Genomic DNA, 22,278 nt, shown 5'->3' with positions numbered 1-22,278 from the left:
ATAACAGGAATTGTTTTCATAAGAAAATTACGATCATTAGATCAGATATATATATATATATATATATATATATATATATATANACCATGCATGCAGAAGCATGAATATTACACAACATATATATAATAAGGTTTTGCTCAAACTAAAAAGAAGAGCAAAAAAGCAAGAGAATGATGCACATAATTAACAAGTACACATTATTACTTTATTAGGTTGATGCCACTAAAAACTCCAACCTATTACAGTACAATATATATTCGTTTTAATACACTTTCTATAATTAATAAGCAAATTAAAAGCGATTTGTCTTAATTAATCCCCCTGCATCAAACTCTTAAGCATCCTGCGGCCGCCGGTGGCGAAGCGGCAGAGCCGACCATTCCTGGCCGTGGATCGAGAAGGACTTGTCGAGCTCTCGCATGAACGATGACGAGCTTTCGGAGGAGCGCGAGGTGTTCGCAAAGGGCGACGAGAAGAACCTCTCCGCGGCCGCGGCCTCCTTCTCGTCCTCCGCGATCGTGTCGAGGATTTTCGGGATCCTGCTCTGCCTCACGATCGACACGAGCGGCGGCGGCGCGACCTCCGTCGCGAACCGGGCGGCGAACTGAGCTTTTGCCATCATGTCTAAGACCCAGACTGGTAGATGCTGCTGCCCTGGAACCTTTGTGCTCGATCAGCTGCTGCAGGAGATATGCTTAAATTTTGTGGTGTAGGGGGGGTGGGTGGCCTCCTCAGTTCTTGGAGGGAGAATTTATAGAGCACCAATTACGGCAGGAATAGTTTTTTACTTTTTATGGTGACGTATATCTTACATCTCTTCACTTATTTAAAAATAAATTTCCGACACGATTTATAGTGTTTCGTTGGAGTAGATGAAATAAGAAAGATAGTGGGTAAAATAGTATTTTGTTTGGTTGGAGTAGTGGGGTGGGGTGGGCTAACCCCACCCTCCAAATGAATGTTTGGGAATAACTTCGGGGTTAAGGGTTATTTCCACCCTTTAACTCCGAACCAAACGGGTGCATAAGGTTTAAAGTGATCAAGTTAGTGTCCTGTGCTTTCATTTTTATCTTTTCGTCAGTTTCTCCGTTAATATTTCGTTAAATTATATACAAAAAAACTTCAGATATTCCACCTATGTTTATCGAATATTCACTTTAGTACTCTTTAATTTTAATTTTGTCATTGATTTAAAGAAAAAAATTAGTGAAATCAATAATAAAAAGATAAAAATGAAACCGTAAGATACTAAATTGATACATTTTAAATCATAGGGGGTGCTAAAGTGAGAAAGTGTGAAATTATAGAAATGATATTTGAAGTTTTTTCCTTTATTTAATTAATTATTGTTACAGGAAATTCTAATTTAAAACTTCTATGTCCAGTGTAACGACAAGCATTCAAGAAAATTTTAATAGAAGAATTACTAGACCTATCTATTTTTCGACATAATGAAATGATTTAAAATTGACTCTGATATTAAATTATTTAAAAATCAACTTAGTAAAAAAAATGGTCCAAAAATATATATTAATATAACTAATGCAAAATTTAATGCAGTAAATATTCACTTTTATTGTTTGACTCGACGTAAATTTAAATCCTCTGTAACTTTATTTTTTAAAATACCATAATTGCATGATTTCACCCTAAATATTACTGAAGTCAAATACGAAAGCAAAAAAATTATTGTAATTTATATTTTATTCTCTTATATGCCGGTGAGAAAATAAGTTTTAGTTAAATTTAGATCAACTAAAAATTATTTTCAACTTGAAAATCAATTACGAAAAACACGTAATAAACGGTTCATTAATTCTGTGTACATATCTTGTGGTGGTTTTGTGGCTTCTATAACAATCATTTTCTATGTGGTGGACGCACACGGATTTAAGAGTGCGATTGCTAGCGTCCGCATACTCACAGGATGTTAGCGTGATTGGTGTTGTGGTTTTTATATTTAATGCGGGGTGCGTCGTATGCGGACCCTCGAAAAGGAGATATTTTTTGTTGGTGTGTTTGTGGTCCATTTAAACCCAAAATTAAGTTTATCTTAAGAATTTGCTTTTGGAACAACGAGGAGAGCATTTTAATCAAAAAAAAAAAAGGTCGTTTTAAATTTATCATTAAGTTTAAAAACGGTGATTTTAAATTAAAGATAATAAAGTATAATTATGGAGCATTTTAATTGAAAAAAAAATATTATTATAGCTTGAGAAATTTTTGCCGAAGCTTTAATTAGTATGGCCAACGAACTCTACCATTTAATAAAAATTTGATGAGATTGCAATTGGGACTTTAATACATCTTTGTTGATAAAAGGTAAATATAATTATGCACAAATAAATAGGAATTATATTATACGTGGCTTGTTTTCAATTACAAATTTGAGAAGCAACATTAAATTGATTAGGTGAAAATTATTGAAAGAGATTTTTGTGATTTATACTTCTAACTTTGACTATGATGAGCTTAGTGAATGAATGAAATATATAGCAGCCACACCCACACTAATATGATTCTTCTAGAATGATCTTGATATTAAAAAATATCATTGTTTGAAGGGAAAAAAAAAAACAAATTATCTTTTTTTGAGTTCAATTTAGTAACACATATAACCCCCTAGACCACAACTTTATGTAAAGTTAATTAGGCTTGTCATATAATTCACTAATGACAAATGATTTCGAGTAAACTTTTTGGAGTTTTTATACTTCACTAAGTTTAAAAAAAAATTATCAGAATTTCCAACTCTGTTAATTATTAATCATTAATTGATCTAATTTTATTTGCTAAAAAGTAATGAAAGTCATTAAATTTAGTAAATTCATCAATAAAATTTGAGAAGATCTACACATATTTTTTTATGACTAAAATCGCTTAATTCCAAAAAAGTTAGAAGTTAATTATAAGAGTCTAAATTTTATATTTATATATAAAGTTGAGCTAGAATACTCTCGATAGTANATAATATATATATATATATATATATATATATATATATATATATATATATATATATATATATATATATCTAAAAATGAACGTATATAAATTGTACAATTTTTTTATCCAAACTTTATTTTTTATATTAATCTTACCACAATTATGAGGGGATGGATCTCTTTACATTTTTTATTTTTTATTTTTTAAAGCAAAATTATCATGGGTAGTAGGTACGTGTCACACACTGGTAGAGCCCCAATCTCTCTCAGGAAGATGTTAAGTTCCACCGACTACGTCAACGTGAAAAGATCATTTGCTGTACCTTTCCAAAATGCTGCACCAATCTACATCTTTCCCCTCTAAAAAATGTTCTCACCCCTTCGTGAAGATGCATATATATATTTAACTTAAAATACAACTTAAAATATATTTACTCACTTACGTGTCGACTTCTCATTCGGTATTTCAAGCGTGGTCTACGAAAGATCGACCAGTAGCAGAACTAGTACGTAGAAAATTCTGCATCCACTAAAAAAAAAAATCGATTTTAATTCTGAAACTCACATGTTTAACCAATTATAAAAATATCCCTATTAGAAGATCAATTTCTGTTATTCAGATGGATGACACGGTTGATGGCACGATGACGGCAATAAAAATCTTTTATGAGTTAGGCTTCGTTTGGGATTGCGGGAAGATAGCATTACGTGCGGTGAAAAAGTACGTTGAAAAAATATCTTATTTGTTTCCATACGTAATATTGCATTCCGCATATCGCGATGAGTCGGTTACGATATATTTTCTGCGGTCCCACCGGAGAACGCAGAAACATATCCCTATATATTTTTTCCTCAACTCCATTTTATCTAATAGCGTTAGATAGATCTCAATACCAAATTAAGCCTTAGGATTGCAGAAAAATTAAGCCAAAACGAAGAGAAAAAGAATAAAAAGAGAAGAGAGGGAGATGACTTGTTCTATGAGATTCCTTCAAAACCTCTGAATTTTTTAATTAACAGTCTTATTTTAATAGTCCGATAAATAATTTGTTTACAAAATTAGATCTATACGGTGAAAAAATACAATAAACCAGTCACTGCTCTCTTCAAAAAAATAAAAGTATTGTAAATGTTTAATGCATGCGTCTTTTGAAGTTTGGATGTAGAGAATATATAATTTAGAGTAAAAGCAGTAAATGATTCACCGTTTTTATCGGTCTATTTTTATAAATAAAAATTTTGAAATGCTATTCTTACATTTAAAAAATTCTATAGGCTTAGTACTCAAAAAACTCTTCCAAGCCCAGCAATTTTTTCCAGAAAAAGAAAAATCACTTTGACCCTCCAAAAATAGAGGAAAAAAAAAAAAATCAAAGTGACACTTCATTTCAACTGTCCCAATAACTAACACCAATCTCCAATTCCCAAATTTCCCAAATTTCCCAAAGGCCCCAAACCCATCCCCTTTATTTTTCCCTAAAATTGTTTCCTCCTTAATAGATTCACCATGCATGCAATTGTACCAACAACATAAGAGTATATATATATACATGTAAAGTAATACACTATAAATTGAGATCTAAGATCCATTTTTTATCTCTTCCTTGGTTCTTGTGTTAAGCCACAACTTGGATTTAGGAACTAAAACCAACCTAAATATATATAGAGATGGCTCATGTGCAATTGGATTCCTCCTCTCTATTAATCCTCTTCGACGCGGTCGGGGGCTCTTCTCGGTCGCCAACGAAGGCTCCATTCGCAGCGATCGCACCGTGGCGGTTGATTGCCGCTACCAGAAGGCAAATCCACGTGACTCTCGATCCGATCATTGAAGAAGATGGATTTGATTCTCTCGATAATCCACTCGTCGGCAATTTATCTTCACATCCGCGTCAAAATCTTTCTCGTCCTCCTTGTCATGTTCTTCTGACTTTCTTAAAAGAATAGTCTTTTGGTGATTATTATAGTGTTGTGATCGATGGCAAACCTAAACATGTAGAAGCATTAATTGTTGCACTGGTTTTCAAAGAGTTGCGCGCGACGTACTAAAAGGATGTTTGGTCATGTTTCTTGCTTTTGAGTTTTGAGCAAGTTTCAACATTCTATGCTTTATGTACCAATTGAATTATATGTCACTATCCGGGTTTAGTTTGTGCTTCAAATATTTGTCCCATTCATCATACTCGAAGCTTTTGTATTTACAAAATGCATTGTTGCAAAACTATTTCAAGCATTTTCATATTGATTGATTTTTTTTAAAATGCAGTTTAAGTAGAGTTATTCAAATATACATATATATATATATATATATATATATATATAAACTATTTCGAGCTTTGAATCATAACTCTCTATTTTTTCGAGCCCCAAAAATTTATTTTAACTTTACATCGTAATAAAGTATTTTCTATTTACTATATATTTGGTTTCAACTTAATTACAAAATTACAGATTTTTTTTTTTTCAAAATAATGGTCAAAAAAATAGGCACTAACTATATAAAGTGTTACTACTGCAACGATAATAATTACAAAATTTTGATTTTATGATGTACTAGTCACAAGATAGCTAAATGTTGCTACACATTTGATTACAAAATATTAAAGCGCAATCAAAGTTATATTCGAAATTCTCCAACATAAAATTAGGGTTGAGGCCACCACCAACAAATCTAGCAACGGTCGACATAACTGAAATTTAAACTTCGCACTTTCTCTTTCCTTATAGGATTCAAAAATTGGGAACAAGTTCCCTTTGAACCAAACCCTAAGACTAGTAGAAGAGAAGCTCACCTCTCTCTTACAATCATGTAGCTTCCCACACCATCTCCACCAAATCCAAGCCCAATCCATCATCCATGGCCTCCACCACCACCCTTTCCTCGCCCCCAAGATTGCCGCCGCCGCGTTTCGCCTCGGCAGCCCCATCATCGCCCGCCACCTGTTCGACCAAATTCCCCAGCCAAATGCAGTTCTCGGCAACGTGGTTATCAAGGGACACCATGAGGTGGGTGACCACCGCGAGGCTTTGGAGCTGTTCCGTCTCATGATACGGAGAAATGTTAGGCCAAGCCATTACACATTTCCCTTCGTGATCAAATCATGTGCTCGCATGAATAGAGTTGGTGAAATAGACGGCGAGGAGGTTCATTGTGTTGTAATAAAAACTGGGTTTGAGGGTGATGCATTTGTCGTGCCTGCATTGATCGAAATGTATGCGAAAATGGGAAGGATTGGTCGTGCCCGTAAGGCGTTCGAGCAAATGTGCGAGAAAAATGCTGTTGCTGTGACTGCTATGATAGCTGCTTATTTGACCGTTGGCGATGTAGGCTGTGCAAGAGAGATCTTTGATCGAACGGCCGAGCGTGATATCATCATGTGGAACACGATGATCTCGTGGTACTCCGCACGTGGAGACATAGGTACTGCTCAGGAGCTCTTTGATCAGATGACATGCCAGGACGTTATGTCGTGGAATACGCTATTGCTTGGTTACGCAGAGTGCGGAGATGTTGAAGCATGCGAGCGATTGTTCAATGAAATGCCCGAGAAAAATGTGTTCTCTTGGAATGGATTGATTGGAGCATACGTCCGGAGTAATATGAACTCTGAGGCTTTAAATACTTTCAATAGGTTGTTATCATCACCTGATGTCGAACCAAATGATGCAACGATTGTGGCCGTGCTCTCCGCCTGCTCTAAGTTGGGTTTTCTCAATTGGGGAAGATGGCTTCATGTTTATGCTCAAAATAATGATTTTGAAAGTAGTGTTCATGTTGGAAACGGATTAATCGACATGTATGCGAAATGTGGGTGCATAGAGGATGCGATGACTGTGTTTGAAAGCATGAAGGTCAAGGATCTAATAACGTATAACTCAATATTATTAGGGTTAGCGACGCATGGCCGTGGAGCAGATGCATTGAATCTATTCGATGAAGTTACTTCCATGGGAGAGAAACCAGATGGTATTACATTTCTCGGGGTGTTATCCGCTTGTGTTCATATGGGTCTTGTTGAAGGAGGGTTCAGGTACTTCAGATTGATGACCAAGAAATACTTGATCGAACCGTCGATTGAACACTATGGTTGTCTGATCGATCTCCTTGGTCGGGCCGGTTTGCTCAACGAGGCAGTCGAATTCATGAAGAAGATGTCGATTAAGCCGGACTGTGTTATATGGAGTGCTTTGCTTGGGGCTTGTCAAGTTCATAGAGAAATTGGCTTAGCTGAGATTGTTATGAGTCAACTGATAAAGGTCGGCCCCGAGGAAGTTCCGAACTCCGTGGTTCTTTCGAATTTGTACGGAGGGAATAAGAGATGGGTAGAAGCTGCAAGAATGAAGAAGATGGCAAGAGAAAGCAGTTTAGGGAGGTTACCAGGATGTAGCTTGGTAGAAGTGAATTGCGAGGTTGTAAAATTCTTTTCATCAGACACAGGGCACCCACAAATGGAAAAGATTTTTAGGGTTTTAGAGGGTTTAGGGGAAATTTGAATCTTAATTGGACAGTAAATGGAGTTTGGTTGTTTATGTGAAGGAACTTACGGGGTTAGTGTTAAGTGTACAAGGAATTGTGAAAGTCAAATTGAACCAATTTAAGTTACTTTCTTTACTTTTGAACACTATTGTCAGGGTTTGTTTCCCGAGCTGTAAATGTGTAAATTGGCTTTTTTGTGTGCGTGGTGAAGTATCCATTTTGTGATGTTATTAACTAAGATTTTTAAGGTTCGTTATTAACTAAGATTTTTAAGGTTCCAGGTGAAAGTTCCATCCAAAGCAATCTCTCTGAAATGATAAATTGAAACTCAAAACTTTCAATTATGGTTTAGAAGCAATTAGGAAGGAACAAAACTTTTGAAGAACTAAATGACATTATCAACACACGATGCGAGAACTTAATTTGTCAGTACTACAAGAAAATAATAGCTTTTTAAGATCATTCATTATGGCTAGAAAGAAGCACTTACCAACTGTCCAACAAGAATATTAGAAGATATCGAAATTTACCTTTGTATATTCGTACATAAAATAGCTCATAAAAAATTTACAGCTCCAGATTCTAGACGTCAATTGACATTTACTAGCTTCGGTTTCTCTTTAGTAGAAACAAAGCTCAACTCTCCTGCATGATCATCATCATCATCATCATCGACATCATCATCCTCATCATCATCATCATAGCTGAAGCCAGATTCAAAATCACTAGCAACTTGTTGGACCTCCAAATCTTCCGTTTCTCCATCACTTAATTCGTCTTCGTGCTCATCATCAACATCATCATCATTCTCAAACTTCGTAAACTCATCAAATTTCGCTTCTATTTGATCTGCATTATTTCCCACTAGCTCATTGGCTTCGTGTTTTTCCTCTTCAGTCTTAGCTAGAGAGAGAAGGATGTTCTTTGCCTTTTGGTCAGGTGGGAATCCACGAGCGCTCATCTCCTTAAACCATACAATGGCGCTCCCAAAATCTGCATTCTTACCATGAGCATCCATTATTGTAGTGAATATGGTTTGGTTCGGTTCAACACCTTGAACTCGCATTCTCTCATAGACCCGCATCACCTTCTCAAGATTATTCAACTTCGCATACCCTTTCATCAGAGTTCCATAAACGATAGTGTTCGGTTTCAATCCGTCTTCTTTAATTCGACGGAAGAATTTCTCCGCCTGATCCATATCAGATGCATTGACATATGCAGATAGCATGGTCGCGTAAGAACAGAGGTCAGGTTCACACCTACGAAATTGTTAGTGTGACAGCTACAATGTTAGATCCAGTTATCAAGTTTAAACGTGTGGGGAAAAATACAATATATATATACACACACACACACCAAGCGTTTGGTACTATCGAGTTTTCGGTCGTTCGATGAAAGAATGTGCGGTTAGAATGATAGTGGTCCCCTAGGGTTGAATGGATGATTGGTTGAATAGTATAATCTAACGGATGGAAATGATCAGAGAGTAGATCTAACGGTAGAAAACTCGATGGTACCATGAGCTTGATACTATCGATAGTATAGTAGTCGGATGATTGGTTGAATAGTATAATCTAACGGATGGAAATGATCAGAGAGTAGATCTAATGGTAGAAAACTCGATGGTACCATGAGCTTGATACTATCGATAGTATAGTAGTCGGACTATATATATATATATATATATATATATATATATATATATATATATATATATATATATATATATATATATATATATATATTTGAGAANCCGTGCTTCCATAAGCATCCTAGTCGCACTATATATATATATATATATATATATATATATATATATATATATATATATATATATATGTATGTATGTATGTATGTATACACATACCTGTCTCTTCTCATACTCTTGAAAACAGTCCGAGCTTCCTCCATCATTCCAGATATAGCAAAGGCATCAAGCAAGATGTTATATGCTTTGCGAGTTGGCCTGAAGACAGAAAAAAACAAAAAACCACATTGTTAGGCCAATACAAAGTTTGGTAATGGTAAAAAATCATGGCAATAACAAAAATGAAAACTTCACGTATTACTCAGTAGTTGCATATTAGTACGAAGCAAGTAACATGATAATAAAGAGAATAAGACCTGACTCCAGCATCAAGCATCTCTTCAAAAACTGCTAATGCTTCGTCTTCTCTCCTTGCTTTCCCATAAGCACTAATGAGCAGTGCGTAGCTCACAACATCTGGTTTAAGTCCAGCTCTTTGCATCTAAAATGATATTAACATTAGACATTTAAAAGCAAAAAAGAAATATAAAATTATTATTGGCATGTATTACTAGAACATAAAGCATTATGTTCATGTTATTTGCAATAGATGCAAGCAAATTGGGCACGTTGATGTTTCATCTGAGAAAATATAGATGATCTTGAAGAATACCTGGTCATATATTTTTGAGACCTCCTTGTAATCTGTTTCAAAAGACATGAGGCTATTAAATGTCACAGTTGATCGCGGTATTCCGCTCTCAGCCATCTGTCTAAATAATTTTCGAGCTTGATCAAAGTTGCCTGCTTTCTTGTACATGTATATCATCATATGAAACATCTTCTGATCCGGCTTAAAAGAAGATCTTTCGTCATTCAGAAGGCTTTGAAAAACTGCTTCAGCTTCCTTGAATTTGTCGCCCTGCCATTACCCAATGGGTGTATATCAGATTTTTCATCTTTTACAGTTTGAGGGAATATAACTACGGTTGCACGTTCCAACTATATTTTTTTTAAAAAGGGTCATCTGGCATGTACATGACAAGTACAAAAATTATCCAAGATCTCTTCGACACATTATTCAAAACCTGTACATGAGGTTGCATTTAAGTTCTCGACTCCAACTAGGTAGAAAAATAACTTCTTCTTCTAGATTCTCCCAATAATATAGAACGAGATGATATAGATGATCCAAAAAACCACCTCTACAAGAGAACAAAGATTTTATTTACCTCAACAAAAGTTTTTAGGATGATTTGGTATGTCAATGGTGAAGGTTCAGGACCCAATGACTGCATCCTTCGAAATATGGCTTCAGCTTTGCTGTATTGCCTAGACCTTCCATACGCTTCCATCAAAGCAGTGTGAGATATGACACTTGGTGGGTAACCCTTCTTACCCATATATTTTAACACCCTTTCCGCCCTATTGAAATCACCGAGCTTACCATAAGCTGTGATAAGCATTAGAAAATCCATCTCACTAAAGTCCCACCAGTGTTGTGTTCTAAGCCATTCAAGAATCTGCGAGACATCAATAAATGAAGACATTGTGAAAACTTCACGTGCATGACTCCCTATCATCGGCAATTGAACAGGTCATATATCTTCAAAACACCAGATGTACAATCATAAACTAAAGGTATAGATTGATTGATATAGAAAGATGTAGCTGCAACTTTAAGTACGCTCAACGTAATGGTGCACACAAACAATACCTGAACTATAGCGAATTTTGCAAGGTGGTGCCTGATTTTTTTAGAATTTTTTATTTAAGGATGTTCCACAATTCAGATTCAGTAGATTTAACCTAACATAAATGCTAAAATTTCAAGAAAAATATTGACTATTCAATAAGAAGAAAGGTATGCTGCAAGTGCCTTCTTCTCTAAGAAGAATATTGATTATTCTATGGAAGAAAGGCATGCGGCACGTGTCATCTTCTCTTTCAAAAACTCTTCACTTTTTTTTTTTTCAGAATTTAGGATGTAGACAATACCTCACTAACAAGATTCCATTTCTTTAGCTGCTTAAATCTCACGAGCGTACCGAGAACAAGATCTCTTGGAAGTGATTCCCTCCTGCTTCTTTGCGTCCTCAGAATTGACACGGCGGAGCCCGACTCTTCGATCTCTTTCATCATCTTTCTCCAGCTCTTCTGCTCAGCTTCATCAGCGGCATCCTTAAAGACCTCCTCTTTCTTTCTCCTTCGCAGGAACTTTCGAGGCGCTAACATGCCCCGACAAACTATCTCCAATCTTTGATTGCTCTTAAACTTAACGCAGTACGCATGTGAACTGAGAGGTACTTTCCTTTTGCTGAAATTACAAGAACATTGAAATCAGCATTAAATGAAATACAGCCACAACACACAATGTAAGAGAAATCCGGAGTTAGCTTAAGAACCTCTTTTCCTACGCTATTTGTAGGATATCTAACACATAACCGTAAAGGAAAATGGAAGACACTTGAGGCGACATGGCTTGGAGGAACACCCCAAATCAAAAGACATAACAAATTATGTTGGAATCCACAATCCATTTGAGAGACACAATATCGGACTATCCTAGAATATTGCTAAAAACAGAAATACATATGTTGGTCGATTACTCATTCCACTCTATTTTCACTTTTCAGAAGACATAACAAATATCTCCTCCACAATCATCTTATAGTAGTGAGAAAGCATGCGACGAGATCAAACTGACTAAAACTTCAAACTAGTGATTCCTCTTTCTATTCTTCTAGAGACTACCCAAAATCCCAAAATGAGATCTTCGTAAAAATGCTTAATCTCCCCAAAAGTACACAAAAGGAGCACATATCATAGATTTGAACGCAGTGTTCAGGAATCCATTCTTCAAATGAGCAAAGGAGAAATGTTTACTAAAAATTACACGTTAATAACTCGCAATCAATTCGAACAACTAAAAAGCAACTTATATTTAGCTTGAATCAACCACGAATTGAAGATTCCACCACCTCAGGAGCTCGGGGGGAAACCCTCTAAAAAATTCCCAATTTGCGTGGGCACAGTAGAGAGAGAGAGAGAGAGAGCTCGAACCAGAGATTGGAGGAGAAAGAGAGGATGGATTGAGACCCGATTGCTTCCATCAAAGGAAGAGGAGGAGGAAGAAGAAGAAGAAGAAGAGTGGGAGAGGGGAGGGGAAGCGGTGGAGTGGATCTTATCGGCTTCTTCAGATAGAGCTTATTATAAGAAAGAACCTCGCTCGCGCTCTAAAACCCCAAGTAGAACTTACTAACTTTGCGTGCACCGGGTGCATCACGTCAGCAATGCACCGTCTGCTGGACACATCGTCCTTGCTGAAAAAAGACTAGGATGCATCGGATATATTACTGACGTGACGTTCTCAACCAATAAAATTATTTCCCTTAGATTGACAGTCTCATTGTGATTAATGAAAAAAAAATTATTATACTTTTTTTTAAAATAGAGAAATGTAATTGATTTATTACTGATGATGTGATCTAAGTATGATACAGTTAACTTGTTCACTCATATGCTGTCGTGCTTTGACACCACGGCTTTGAATTGCATGTTCTTTTATTTTTAAATTTTTATTTTGAAAAAAAATATATATAAAGTTTGATTGTCGATTATGAACTGTTAACTGATCTACTTTTCATTGATTACATCATTCAATATTCATAATTAAAAAAAAATGTTAAAATTTGTAAATAATGTGAAAAAAAATTGGTAGACTGATAAAGGTAATATCACCAACTGACGGTACCAGAGCATCACATCTGATGAGGTGAATTAAGTCCACGCAATTTCCTAAGAATAAAACAATAAACCCTTGAATTTTATTTATTTATTTTATTTATATTTATATGCAAAGGAACCCAGGTACACACTCGCATTATAGTTTCTTTGTTGTGTTATATTGCCGAATAGACCAATGTATGCTGATCAACATATTTCAGGAACTAATGAACCATCACTTCAACTCAGAATCAACCATAAAGTTTGGAATCAAATAACGAATCATAACATCCACAAAAGTATTAACTGTAGTAACAGCCAATAATAAAAAAATAGAGGAAGTAATGAAGCAACAGTTGTAGAAAAACCATAGTAGATATAACACTAAATTAACCATTCACACAGTAATAGCGTCTGTAGCCTTGCACTAAAGATCCCTTCACGGGGATTTTATTGTTAAATATCCCCTTCTCACAATACTTAACTTTATATTATACAGAACAAACGACAAACAACCCATTGTCCAACCTTCATTTTATTCATCTTAGTACTAGTATCACACTGTAGATCATAACACATATATCATGCTTGGAAAGTATTAACAAGGAAAATTGATCAGCTTCCTTATGTTAAACATTCCCCCCTCAAGCAATGAATGGAATGGTTAGAGTCAACTACCAGTGTGGATAAAGACCTTAAAATAGCTTACTACTGACAAATCATATTCTAGAGATGAGGAGAGGGACAGAGACCGAGGCAGTCTCCTCGCCCATTATTACTGGGTGGACCGGTTCCAGCATGTCGAGATCCCCGTACCTCTCTAGAACCCGCATCCGGCACTCTTCTGCGGCCATCAGTCCGGTGGAGAAGGCGCCATGGACTGTGCCCGTGAACTTGGTGCTTGTGGCCTCTCCTGCGAAGAACAGGTTGTCGACGGGGATTCTCAGATGCTCGTAGAGCTCGCGGGGCATCCCTACTGCGTCGTAGGTGTAGGACCCGAGTGAATTTTCATCAGTTCCCCAGTGCGAGACAAGGTATTGGATCTGCAAAAAAGATTATAAAACGAGAAATCAGTACGATTATTAGGGCTTAATTTAAATCCCTTCACCTGTACAAACATATTAACCATCTGTTCGGGTTGGATGTTGGCAGAAATGATGTGCAATAAGAGATGCATGCAGTTGGGCATGCAAAAGATAGCTGTAGCTTTAATATCTTGTTTGGCTGTATGCAGTTGAGAGTACTGCAATTGTAGCTTTTCTGTTGACGCAGCTAAAAGCTGTATCTGCTTATCCCATTGCTTTACATGTGGGATAGTAAGATTATTTCCAGCGTAGAGAAATTACTCTTTCTCTTCATTTAAGAGGTAAGTGGTCAGATAATATTACCCTTAAGTGTAAAATACTCTCCCCAACTGCTGCATTTCCACCAGCGTCTAATTTGGGCGTAGATTGAGATACAGCAATTGGGCTTCTGCTGTACCTACATAGAACTTCAATGCGCCAAACAAGATTTTTGGGTTCTTATGTAGCTGAATCTGGAATAGAGTTGGGGATACATTACAGCTTGAACAAAAAAGGGATACTTACCGGTTCAGATGCATCAGGGAGAATCCTTTTCAATTGAAGGAAGGCAAACTTAGCGGCAGCCTCGTCAGACATCTTTTCAATGTCGTGAGCGAGTCGACCTGCAGGCATGTAAACAAGAACAGGATGGCCGGTCGCCTTATGAAGATTAAGAAAATAGCTGCAACCATATGTAGTGGATGAAACTACTCCTATAAACTCCACATTTGGCCAGAAGACCTTGTCAAAATGCAAGGCTATCTTGTTCTCTGTCCCGATCGCGAGTTCACGTATTGCCTCCTCCTTCCACTCTGGCAACCTCGGTTCGAACTTGATGGAATTTGCTTTTAGAACCCCTAAAGGTACAGTAATTATGGCGGCATCGGCAACAAATGTTTTGCCATTCTCCACAGTTACTTCCACTCCCTTCTTGTGGCGAAGGATCTTGGTAACCCTGAAAGAGAGGATTGGGATGAGCAAAAACAAGAAGAGACCTTTACATACATATTATATATATATATATATATATATATATATATATATATCCCTGCAAACCAGTGACCAGCAAATATGAAGCCAGCAACAGTTTTATAACAAGATGAAAAGAAATCAGTACAAACCGGTGATGGAGACGAATATCGAGGCCTTTAGCAAGAGTGTTTATAACAGGACGATACCCACGAACCATAAGGCCATGACCACCAGGAAGCAACACTTCCTGCATGCAAAAGCTACATAAGTACTCCACAGTACAAAAAATAAATAAAATGAAAGCACCTCAAAAACTGCTAATTAGAATTTAAAAGAGAGTAAAATTCAATCACTGTGGCCACTGTTTTTTTGTGAGCTATTTTGCCATATAGAGTAAACAGGAAAATGCAGTTTCAACAATATTCCCTGATTTTCTACTTGCCAAATAAGATTTTTGAGCTTAAAGGAAAAAAAAAATTCCTACCTGGTCCCAATTTTTGAGCGAGATTGTATCTGCATCTGTAGCAAACCAGCCTTCCATTCGGCATAGGTACCATTGGAGTACATTATGAGAGAGCCCTTCTTGTCTGTGAGCATTAAAGTCAATTAAATACAAGAAATTCTAGGTCCAATAGATGAATATGCAAGAAAAGATTGACAAACGCTAAAAAACATAGATCAGATTTTTCTAAAACCTTAATTCCGGGCATCTCTCCAGAACAATCGAGATAGCCTGTGCTATAGACATGTCATCATTACATTCACGCCTCACTTTGTCAGTCTGTAAATTATAAACAGCTAATTAGTTACCGATCCACAGGAAGGTTAAAAATAAAAGTCACATTATCGAGTTTGACAGAAGAACCCGCCTCTCTTAATATAGTCTCGAACACGTCTCCAATTTTTTGGACCAGTTCTTGAGGGACTTGATGGCCATCAGTATCAAAGAGTGCATAACTGAATAAAATAAAATAGAAAACATTGGAAAATACAAATATGAGCAAAACTTATCAGTAATTTCTATTCATACTGAATAACACAAATACAGATATGTCTAATATCCAAGAAAAAATAGTTTTACCTCTCCAAATCATGATCAAACAGGACAGAGTTATCGCCACTCGTGCGATACAGTGGAAGCCCAAGTCTTCCTATCAAAGGTGCCAATGGGTTGTCTTCACAGACACCATGCAACCTTAAGCATGAGAGAAACCAAAAAAGCAATTTAACATGAATTATTCAGGGGAAAAAAAAATACTCTAAATTTAAATAGATCATGGTCAAAATGAAGGATAGTTAAAAACTTAAGGGCTGAGGCTCACCAGGATGCACCAAGATCGACAGGAAAGCCAAATGAGTAGTCAGTAGAAACTCGACCACCGATTCTATCCCGTGACTCCAAGAGGACAACCTGAAAATATATGCATGTTACTAAACTCCATGAAAGAATTAGGATATCATGCAGCATTTATGATTAGACTGGATAATTAGATGTTAAAAATCGTTCATTGAAATCTTTGACTAAAGAAATTACCTGGAATGATGCATTTCTTAGTGCATGAGCAGCAGCAATGCCTGCAAACCCACCACCTATGACAATAGCAGAAGGAGAGATGGACTTCCTCTCAACATTCGAAAAGTAAGATCCTAAAGAAACAAAAAGAAAAGAAAAAGAAAAGGTGAATACTTGATAAAACAGTTGAATTAAAAATCACATATATATGCAAATAAATATAATTTAACTGTTTCTGAAATGGAAGGCCGCACATGAAAAGCCACCAAATAAAGATACTCATAGAAGTGCTTTTTATACAATACTCATACAAATAGTAATTTAAGTATGATATTGTTTGGATCAATGAAATTTCTGGCACACAAGATGGCGAAAGCTTCAATATCATTCCTTGTTTAACCACCCTATGACCTTTGTTTTCAGGTCTACATGATCAAATAACAGATCAGTTTCCATGAATAAATGTCAAGTTGAGTGACATGTAAAACCAATAAACAGGCCAATTTTGGGGAATTATGAACAGTAACAGATTATTTTGAAGGCAAACTATTTCAAAGAACTTCTTCGGTTTTGGATAAATCTGAAACTTTTTACAGTTCCATGTAGAAAATAGGTTTAAGACAACGTACAACTATTTTTACTTAAACAAAAAACAAGTTACATCATTCTCAGCATATGCATCATGCATGTAAATAGATTCATAGTTACCCCATATAATAAGGAACATTTTGTATGAGAAACTAAGCATGCATGTAAAGTGAAGTACTACATGTTAAAAAATAGTCCATATAGCATCAAACCCAATGGGAAAGCAACTCATCACACCACTATACCTACCAATTAGAATAATATTTTCTCTTAGAGGCGTCATTATTCTAGTTAATTAATCCAGCAACACCTCTCACAAACAATTAAAAACACGGCCTTTTTCATGCACCTATCAAGTGATATCATCCGACTCCACCTTAACTCATAACAACTTATACCTTTTCCACGATCACAATTTTTTTTTAAAAAAAAACGTAGACCTAATTCATCAGATCTCTAAATCGCATGCCGATCCCATCTGAAATCACCAAAATTCACAACAGAAAAAACTAAAATTTACGGGGGGGGATAAAAAAAACCCTAGTAACATACTGCGATTCTCCATATCTGCGATCTGAGTAATTTCCGCTACAGCGACTCCTCGAATTCAAAATCGACGGGGGTAACTGGGGCGAATAATGGAGGACGAAGATCAAGAGGCAGGTGATGAAGTGGTTCGAGTTCGAATTAAGCCCCAGATTGACGAACCAGTTCATGCGGAATCTGAGAGAAGCCCCTTATGCGATCGCCTCGGAATCGGATGGAGCGCTCTCTCCGAATCGATCGGCGCGGCTACGAGGAAGGGTTAGGGATCAACTGGGCTCGGCGAACTGGGGCGATCCCATGCGAAATTGGGGGACGGGGATGGGAACTAGGGAGGAAAAAGGAGGCGTCTTTGAAGAGAGAGAGAGAGAGAAAAGGCGATTTGGAGACGAAACGAGAGGGGAGGAGGAGGTCCGTGTGGCGTTTGTTGTGTAGCTTTTCATCGCACGGTGCTTCTAACATCCTTCCTCATTTATAGATTCCATTGTGTCTTTTTGTGTGTTCTCGTCCACCACAGGTGAGCTTACCGCCGCGGCCCACTTTTGTTATTTACTTTTTTTATAAAATTAAATAAATTTAGTTCAAAATTGTGAAATAGTTTTGAGCCCCTCTGGTTCAACAAAAAAGAAAAATATTTAGATTTGGTAGGAAAAAATAAATAAAAAATATATACGCACAGCGAAAAACGACAACTTAAAATATTTTTACGTCGAACCACACAAGTTTTTTCATACCGAAAATAATTTTGTATTCATTTTACGCTGAACCGAACACCTTTTTTTTAGCTTCGAACTTAAAATTTTATGTATGCATTTTAAATCTTTTACTCTTTGCACTAGAAAAAAAAAATAATGACCTTACCACCAAAATAGTCACTTTTTTTTAATTCAATTATATATGAAATCTCATGAAAGCTACGGTAAACCGTAAGTGCTAATCAATTATTTCAAAAAACACGTATAGATAGAAAAGACGCATTCATCACACTTTAGAGCTCAAGCACAGTATTCACGGAGTTCGATCTAATTCAATTCAACTAAACGTTAAATCTATTGTTGGATCTCTTATTGTTAAATCTCTTATGGATCACAGCTCCGCTCAACTTATTAGGCTAAACCAATTTAACTTATTAGTCTTCTATGTCTATTATTACGAGGCAGAAAGTTAGACATATTTTACCTCAATAAAAATAGCCAACACCTACTTTTTTAATAACTTTCTATTTTTAAAAAAAATTTACAAAAAATATCTTTAAATTTAGGAACACAATTGGAATAGTGCAACTGGAGAATGGTTTCTCCTTTCTATGTTCTTACGGGTTGGTGAGTGCAATAGAGTCTACTTTTGGAAATGGCCAACATATAAAGCAGCTAATTAAAGTTTTTTAAGAAATCAATTACGTGTGGGTCCGCATGAAATTAATTAATTAATTATACTCACCATATATTTAATTAATCTTTTAGATTGGTCCACCAAATGGACGGTGGCGTAACTTTTTCAGAAGTCCATTTACGAATAAGCCCATCTCAAATTTATTTTTTACAAATATGCCACTTTACAATTACAAATTATGCACACTCTAGTACCATAATACAATAAGTTATTAGCTCACCGACCGTCCCTAAAACAAATGACAAAGGACTTTATGGTTGGTACTCAAAACCCAAGTTCGAATCTTAATTGATTCACATTTTCAGCTAAGTTTATTTCTAAATAAAATAAGTAAAGCGGGTAGCGTGCTATCTATCTCTCTAAAAAAAAAAAAAAAAGTTATTGCCTCATATATATACATATATATATGTATATATAATATTGATAGTTTAGAATTGTATATATGCTCTATAAATACCAAATTAAAAAACAATAAAAAAACAAATCCTTATGTTGAATAAGAATATATATATATTAGCATAATTCGTAGTGGCTTATAGATAAATTAGTTATGCATAGAGGGGCATGTACGTAATTTGCATCTTCGCGATACATGTGTTTGGGATTCGCACGGCACCTGCACGTGGAAATTTCCAGTCCCGATGATCGGTTAAATCCAAGCCGTTGGATCTCAAAGCCTTTTGGAGACGAGGGGATTATTCTCTGAACCCAGCTTATCCGTACATTCGTTCACCTCCCGAATTTTAGCACTATGTCTTATCACTCGGCTCTAATCCAACCGTCAATTTTCAGGAAATGATTAAAAAAAGGTACACAACTCAGCGATTGGTGTAGATTGGCATATGAAGTGAAATGGACGGTTGATAGATGGAAGGTGTACGGAGGAAGGAGTGAACCGGGTGCAGGGAAGTGTTGATCGTCGCAGTGGGCCGAGTGGTCGTTGGCTGTGGAGCCCACCTATTATATGCTGTGGTTCGACCTCTCTTTCTTTTGGACAAAAAATGTTATGGCCTAGTCCCAAACAAATTTGTTTGGGACTATGGGGATAGGCGCCACGTGGCCGATCCGACGGTCACAGATGGAAAGAAAAAAAATTCCCGTGTTTTCCAAAAAAAGAGGGAGAAAAAGTAACTGAGAAAGGCATCCGTTGGATCGGCCACGTGAATCGGCCACGTGGCGCTGATCTGCATAGTTCCCAAACTAATTAGTTTGGGGACCATGCCCTTTCATTGTCCCTTCTAGTAATAGGGTTTAGGTGACCTCCCCCTTATTGTGAAACTTTGTGAGAAAAAGGTGTTAGATAAAAAGCTCAAAAAGTTAAGGTAGAGATTACCAAAAATAATTTTTATTTTTATCCAACTATTTTTGGTAAGAGAAATTTGGCTAATTATTTATGCTAAGAGAAATTCAACTAATTGCATGTTCGGTCGTCAAACTATAAGATACGTGACAATCTCGTCATTAAACTTTGTTGTAATTTTAACTCAAATATTTTATATTGGTGCAATCAAGTTCTCAAGACGCAATTTAATTAGCAGAATAATATGTCTCGCAAATTTGATAGTAATGTGGTATCTTAGTTGTTTCTATCTCATCGATCATAATACTGCCATATCACTATTATTATACCAATGAAACATTGCCATTTAGTAAATCATGAGTTGATTGCAGGAATCTTTCTCCATCGAAAGATATATATTAAATTTCTGGATCCTTCACGTAGATACAATTTAATTTATCTTTAATCATGGCCACAAAGCATTACATTAAAGATATCATAACGCCACACTTGGTGGATTATTCAAAGCACCCACTAACCCAAATAACCTCTAAAAAATTGTAGAGGTGGAGGTCACTTCACATTGTTAGTGGAAGCATGAAACTTTCATTGTTGAAACCTGAGATCAGTGCTTGGTTGACTCCAATTATATCATTATTTAATTAATAAGATAACATTTTACTATTTTATTTTTGCTAATATGATTATCAGATTAATTAACAGTGAGAACATTCTCTTGATCAGTAGGATTGTGTTAATCTAAACTAACACATCTTACATAGGTGGGAGATATCCTAGGCCTTGCTAGGTGAATGAAATTGGTGTGATCAATGAATTTGAGACGTAAATAAATATTGTTAATGCACACTTTAATGTTGTGGTGCCTTTAGGTAGCACCCACCCTGTCTCTCAACTGGAAAGTGGTTCATGAATCTGCAACTAGAACTTTTTACAAGGATCTCGAAACAGGGCGCTTATACTCTGAACCGAATAGCACGCCACATGCGAAATCTCAGATGAATCAGCGAGGATTAGGTTCTTTCTATGAAATATAAAAGTATTTAAATATTCTTTTCTATCAGTTTAAATTTTTAGAGAATAACGGTTGTTTCATATTATTTAACATGTTATCAAAACAAGAAGTCTTGAATTCGAGTCACGCGAAGTTTATACATTGTTAACTTTCTCCCATTTGACCCGCACCCATGCCATGATTCTAGCGAAAAGTTTTGAACCAACCGTATTAATTTACTCCTATTTATATTTAACACTCTTAAGCTATAGTTCTTGAAAAGAAGAAGATCCAAAAATCCTTAAAAGAACTCTAGAATTTTGCTTTCTAACCTTAAAGGGCAGTTTCTTTTTTTAATTTATTTAGGTGCCTGGTACAAACAATTATTCAGCGTATTAAGGGAAACAGGCTAAGAGATGAAGCAAAAGCATCTAGCATTTTTAGCTATGAGTATGGTTTGAGAGAAAGTTTGGGAAAAGTTTAGCTAAAGTAATTTGATTAATTGTAATCTGCAAAATAATGGGTGGATAAGATATATGAATTACAACTTATCAAAGCGACTATGTTGGAGAAAAAGCGCACATGATTGATGTGATATTCGAGGCATAGAAAGTTGTGTTGTTCACATGGTTGATATGATGTGCGGTTAAGATGATAATGTTTTCCTAGGTTTGAGTTTGAGTAGATGATTGGTTGAATAGTATAATCTAACGAATAAAAATAATCAAAGAATTAGATCTAATGGCCGAAAACTTATAAGTACAAAGAGATCTATACTCATAAGAGTACAGTAGCCGGACTCTCTCTCTCTCTCTCTCTCTATATATATATATATATATATATATATTTGCAAATTGCAATTAAATAGAGAGGAACATGTAAATTTACCATCTTGTAATCAACTAATGAAGCATTAGTTTATATGTGCCAAATAATAATTTACTCTCACAGAGTGCTCATCTATGGGCAGATTCCAACTCAAGTGGAATCACACAGCAACAATATTATATATATCTA

General features: G+C 36.0%; 4 protein-coding genes across 6 annotated transcripts; 1 reads left to right on the top strand and 3 right to left on the bottom strand.

The window, feature by feature from the left end:
• Positions 144-740, bottom strand: LOC109720649. The gene has a single exon (XM_020247893.1). It carries the CDS (start codon positions 620-622, stop codon positions 335-337), a length of 288 nt encoding a protein of 95 aa, XP_020103482.1. The 5' UTR covers positions 623-740; the 3' UTR covers positions 144-334.
• Positions 4,614-7,439, top strand: LOC109719966 (pentatricopeptide repeat-containing protein At2g44880). Its single transcript, XM_020246824.1, has 2 exons — positions 4,614-4,865; positions 5,673-7,439. Exons 1-2 carry the CDS (start codon positions 4,614-4,616, stop codon positions 7,437-7,439), a joined length of 2,019 nt encoding a protein of 672 aa, XP_020102413.1.
• LOC109720576 (pentatricopeptide repeat-containing protein At3g59040) lies at positions 7,856-12,384 on the bottom strand. Of its 2 annotated transcripts, none has more exons than XM_020247802.1 (7): positions 12,236-12,384; positions 11,171-11,489; positions 10,405-10,695; positions 9,846-10,094; positions 9,550-9,674; positions 9,293-9,391; positions 7,856-8,684 (listed from the first exon to the last, which is right to left on the bottom strand). In XM_020247802.1, the coding sequence occupies exons 1-7, from the start codon at positions 12,283-12,285 to the stop codon at positions 8,012-8,014; spliced, it is 1,806 nt and encodes a 601-aa protein (XP_020103391.1). In that variant the 5' UTR covers positions 12,286-12,384; the 3' UTR covers positions 7,856-8,011. The 2 variants fall into 2 exon arrangements, with proteins under 2 accessions (XP_020103391.1, XP_020103392.1); XM_020247803.1 differs by having other exon boundaries at positions 12,154-12,284.
• LOC109720295 (probable polyamine oxidase 2) lies at positions 13,255-17,749 on the bottom strand. 2 transcript variants are annotated; one of them, XM_020247316.1, is made up of 11 exons: positions 17,588-17,749; positions 16,469-16,581; positions 16,257-16,345; positions 16,016-16,129; positions 15,804-15,891; positions 15,630-15,715; positions 15,419-15,521; positions 15,084-15,181; positions 14,488-14,917; positions 14,287-14,390; positions 13,799-13,941 (listed from the first exon to the last, which is right to left on the bottom strand). In XM_020247316.1, the coding sequence occupies exons 1-10, from the start codon at positions 17,598-17,600 to the stop codon at positions 14,334-14,336; spliced, it is 1,191 nt and encodes a 396-aa protein (XP_020102905.1). In that variant the 5' UTR covers positions 17,601-17,749; the 3' UTR covers positions 13,799-13,941; positions 14,287-14,333. The 2 variants fall into 2 exon arrangements, with proteins under 2 accessions (XP_020102904.1, XP_020102905.1); XM_020247315.1 differs by lacking the exon at positions 14,287-14,390 and having other exon boundaries at positions 13,255-13,941.

This window comes from Ananas comosus, linkage group 14 (assembly GCF_001540865.1).
Source record: "Ananas comosus cultivar F153 linkage group 14, ASM154086v1, whole genome shotgun sequence".
Taxonomy (NCBI): Eukaryota; Viridiplantae; Streptophyta; class Magnoliopsida; order Poales; family Bromeliaceae; genus Ananas; species Ananas comosus.
Note: the sequence above shows the minus strand (reverse complement) of the source record. Positions and strands in the feature narration are given on the sequence as shown.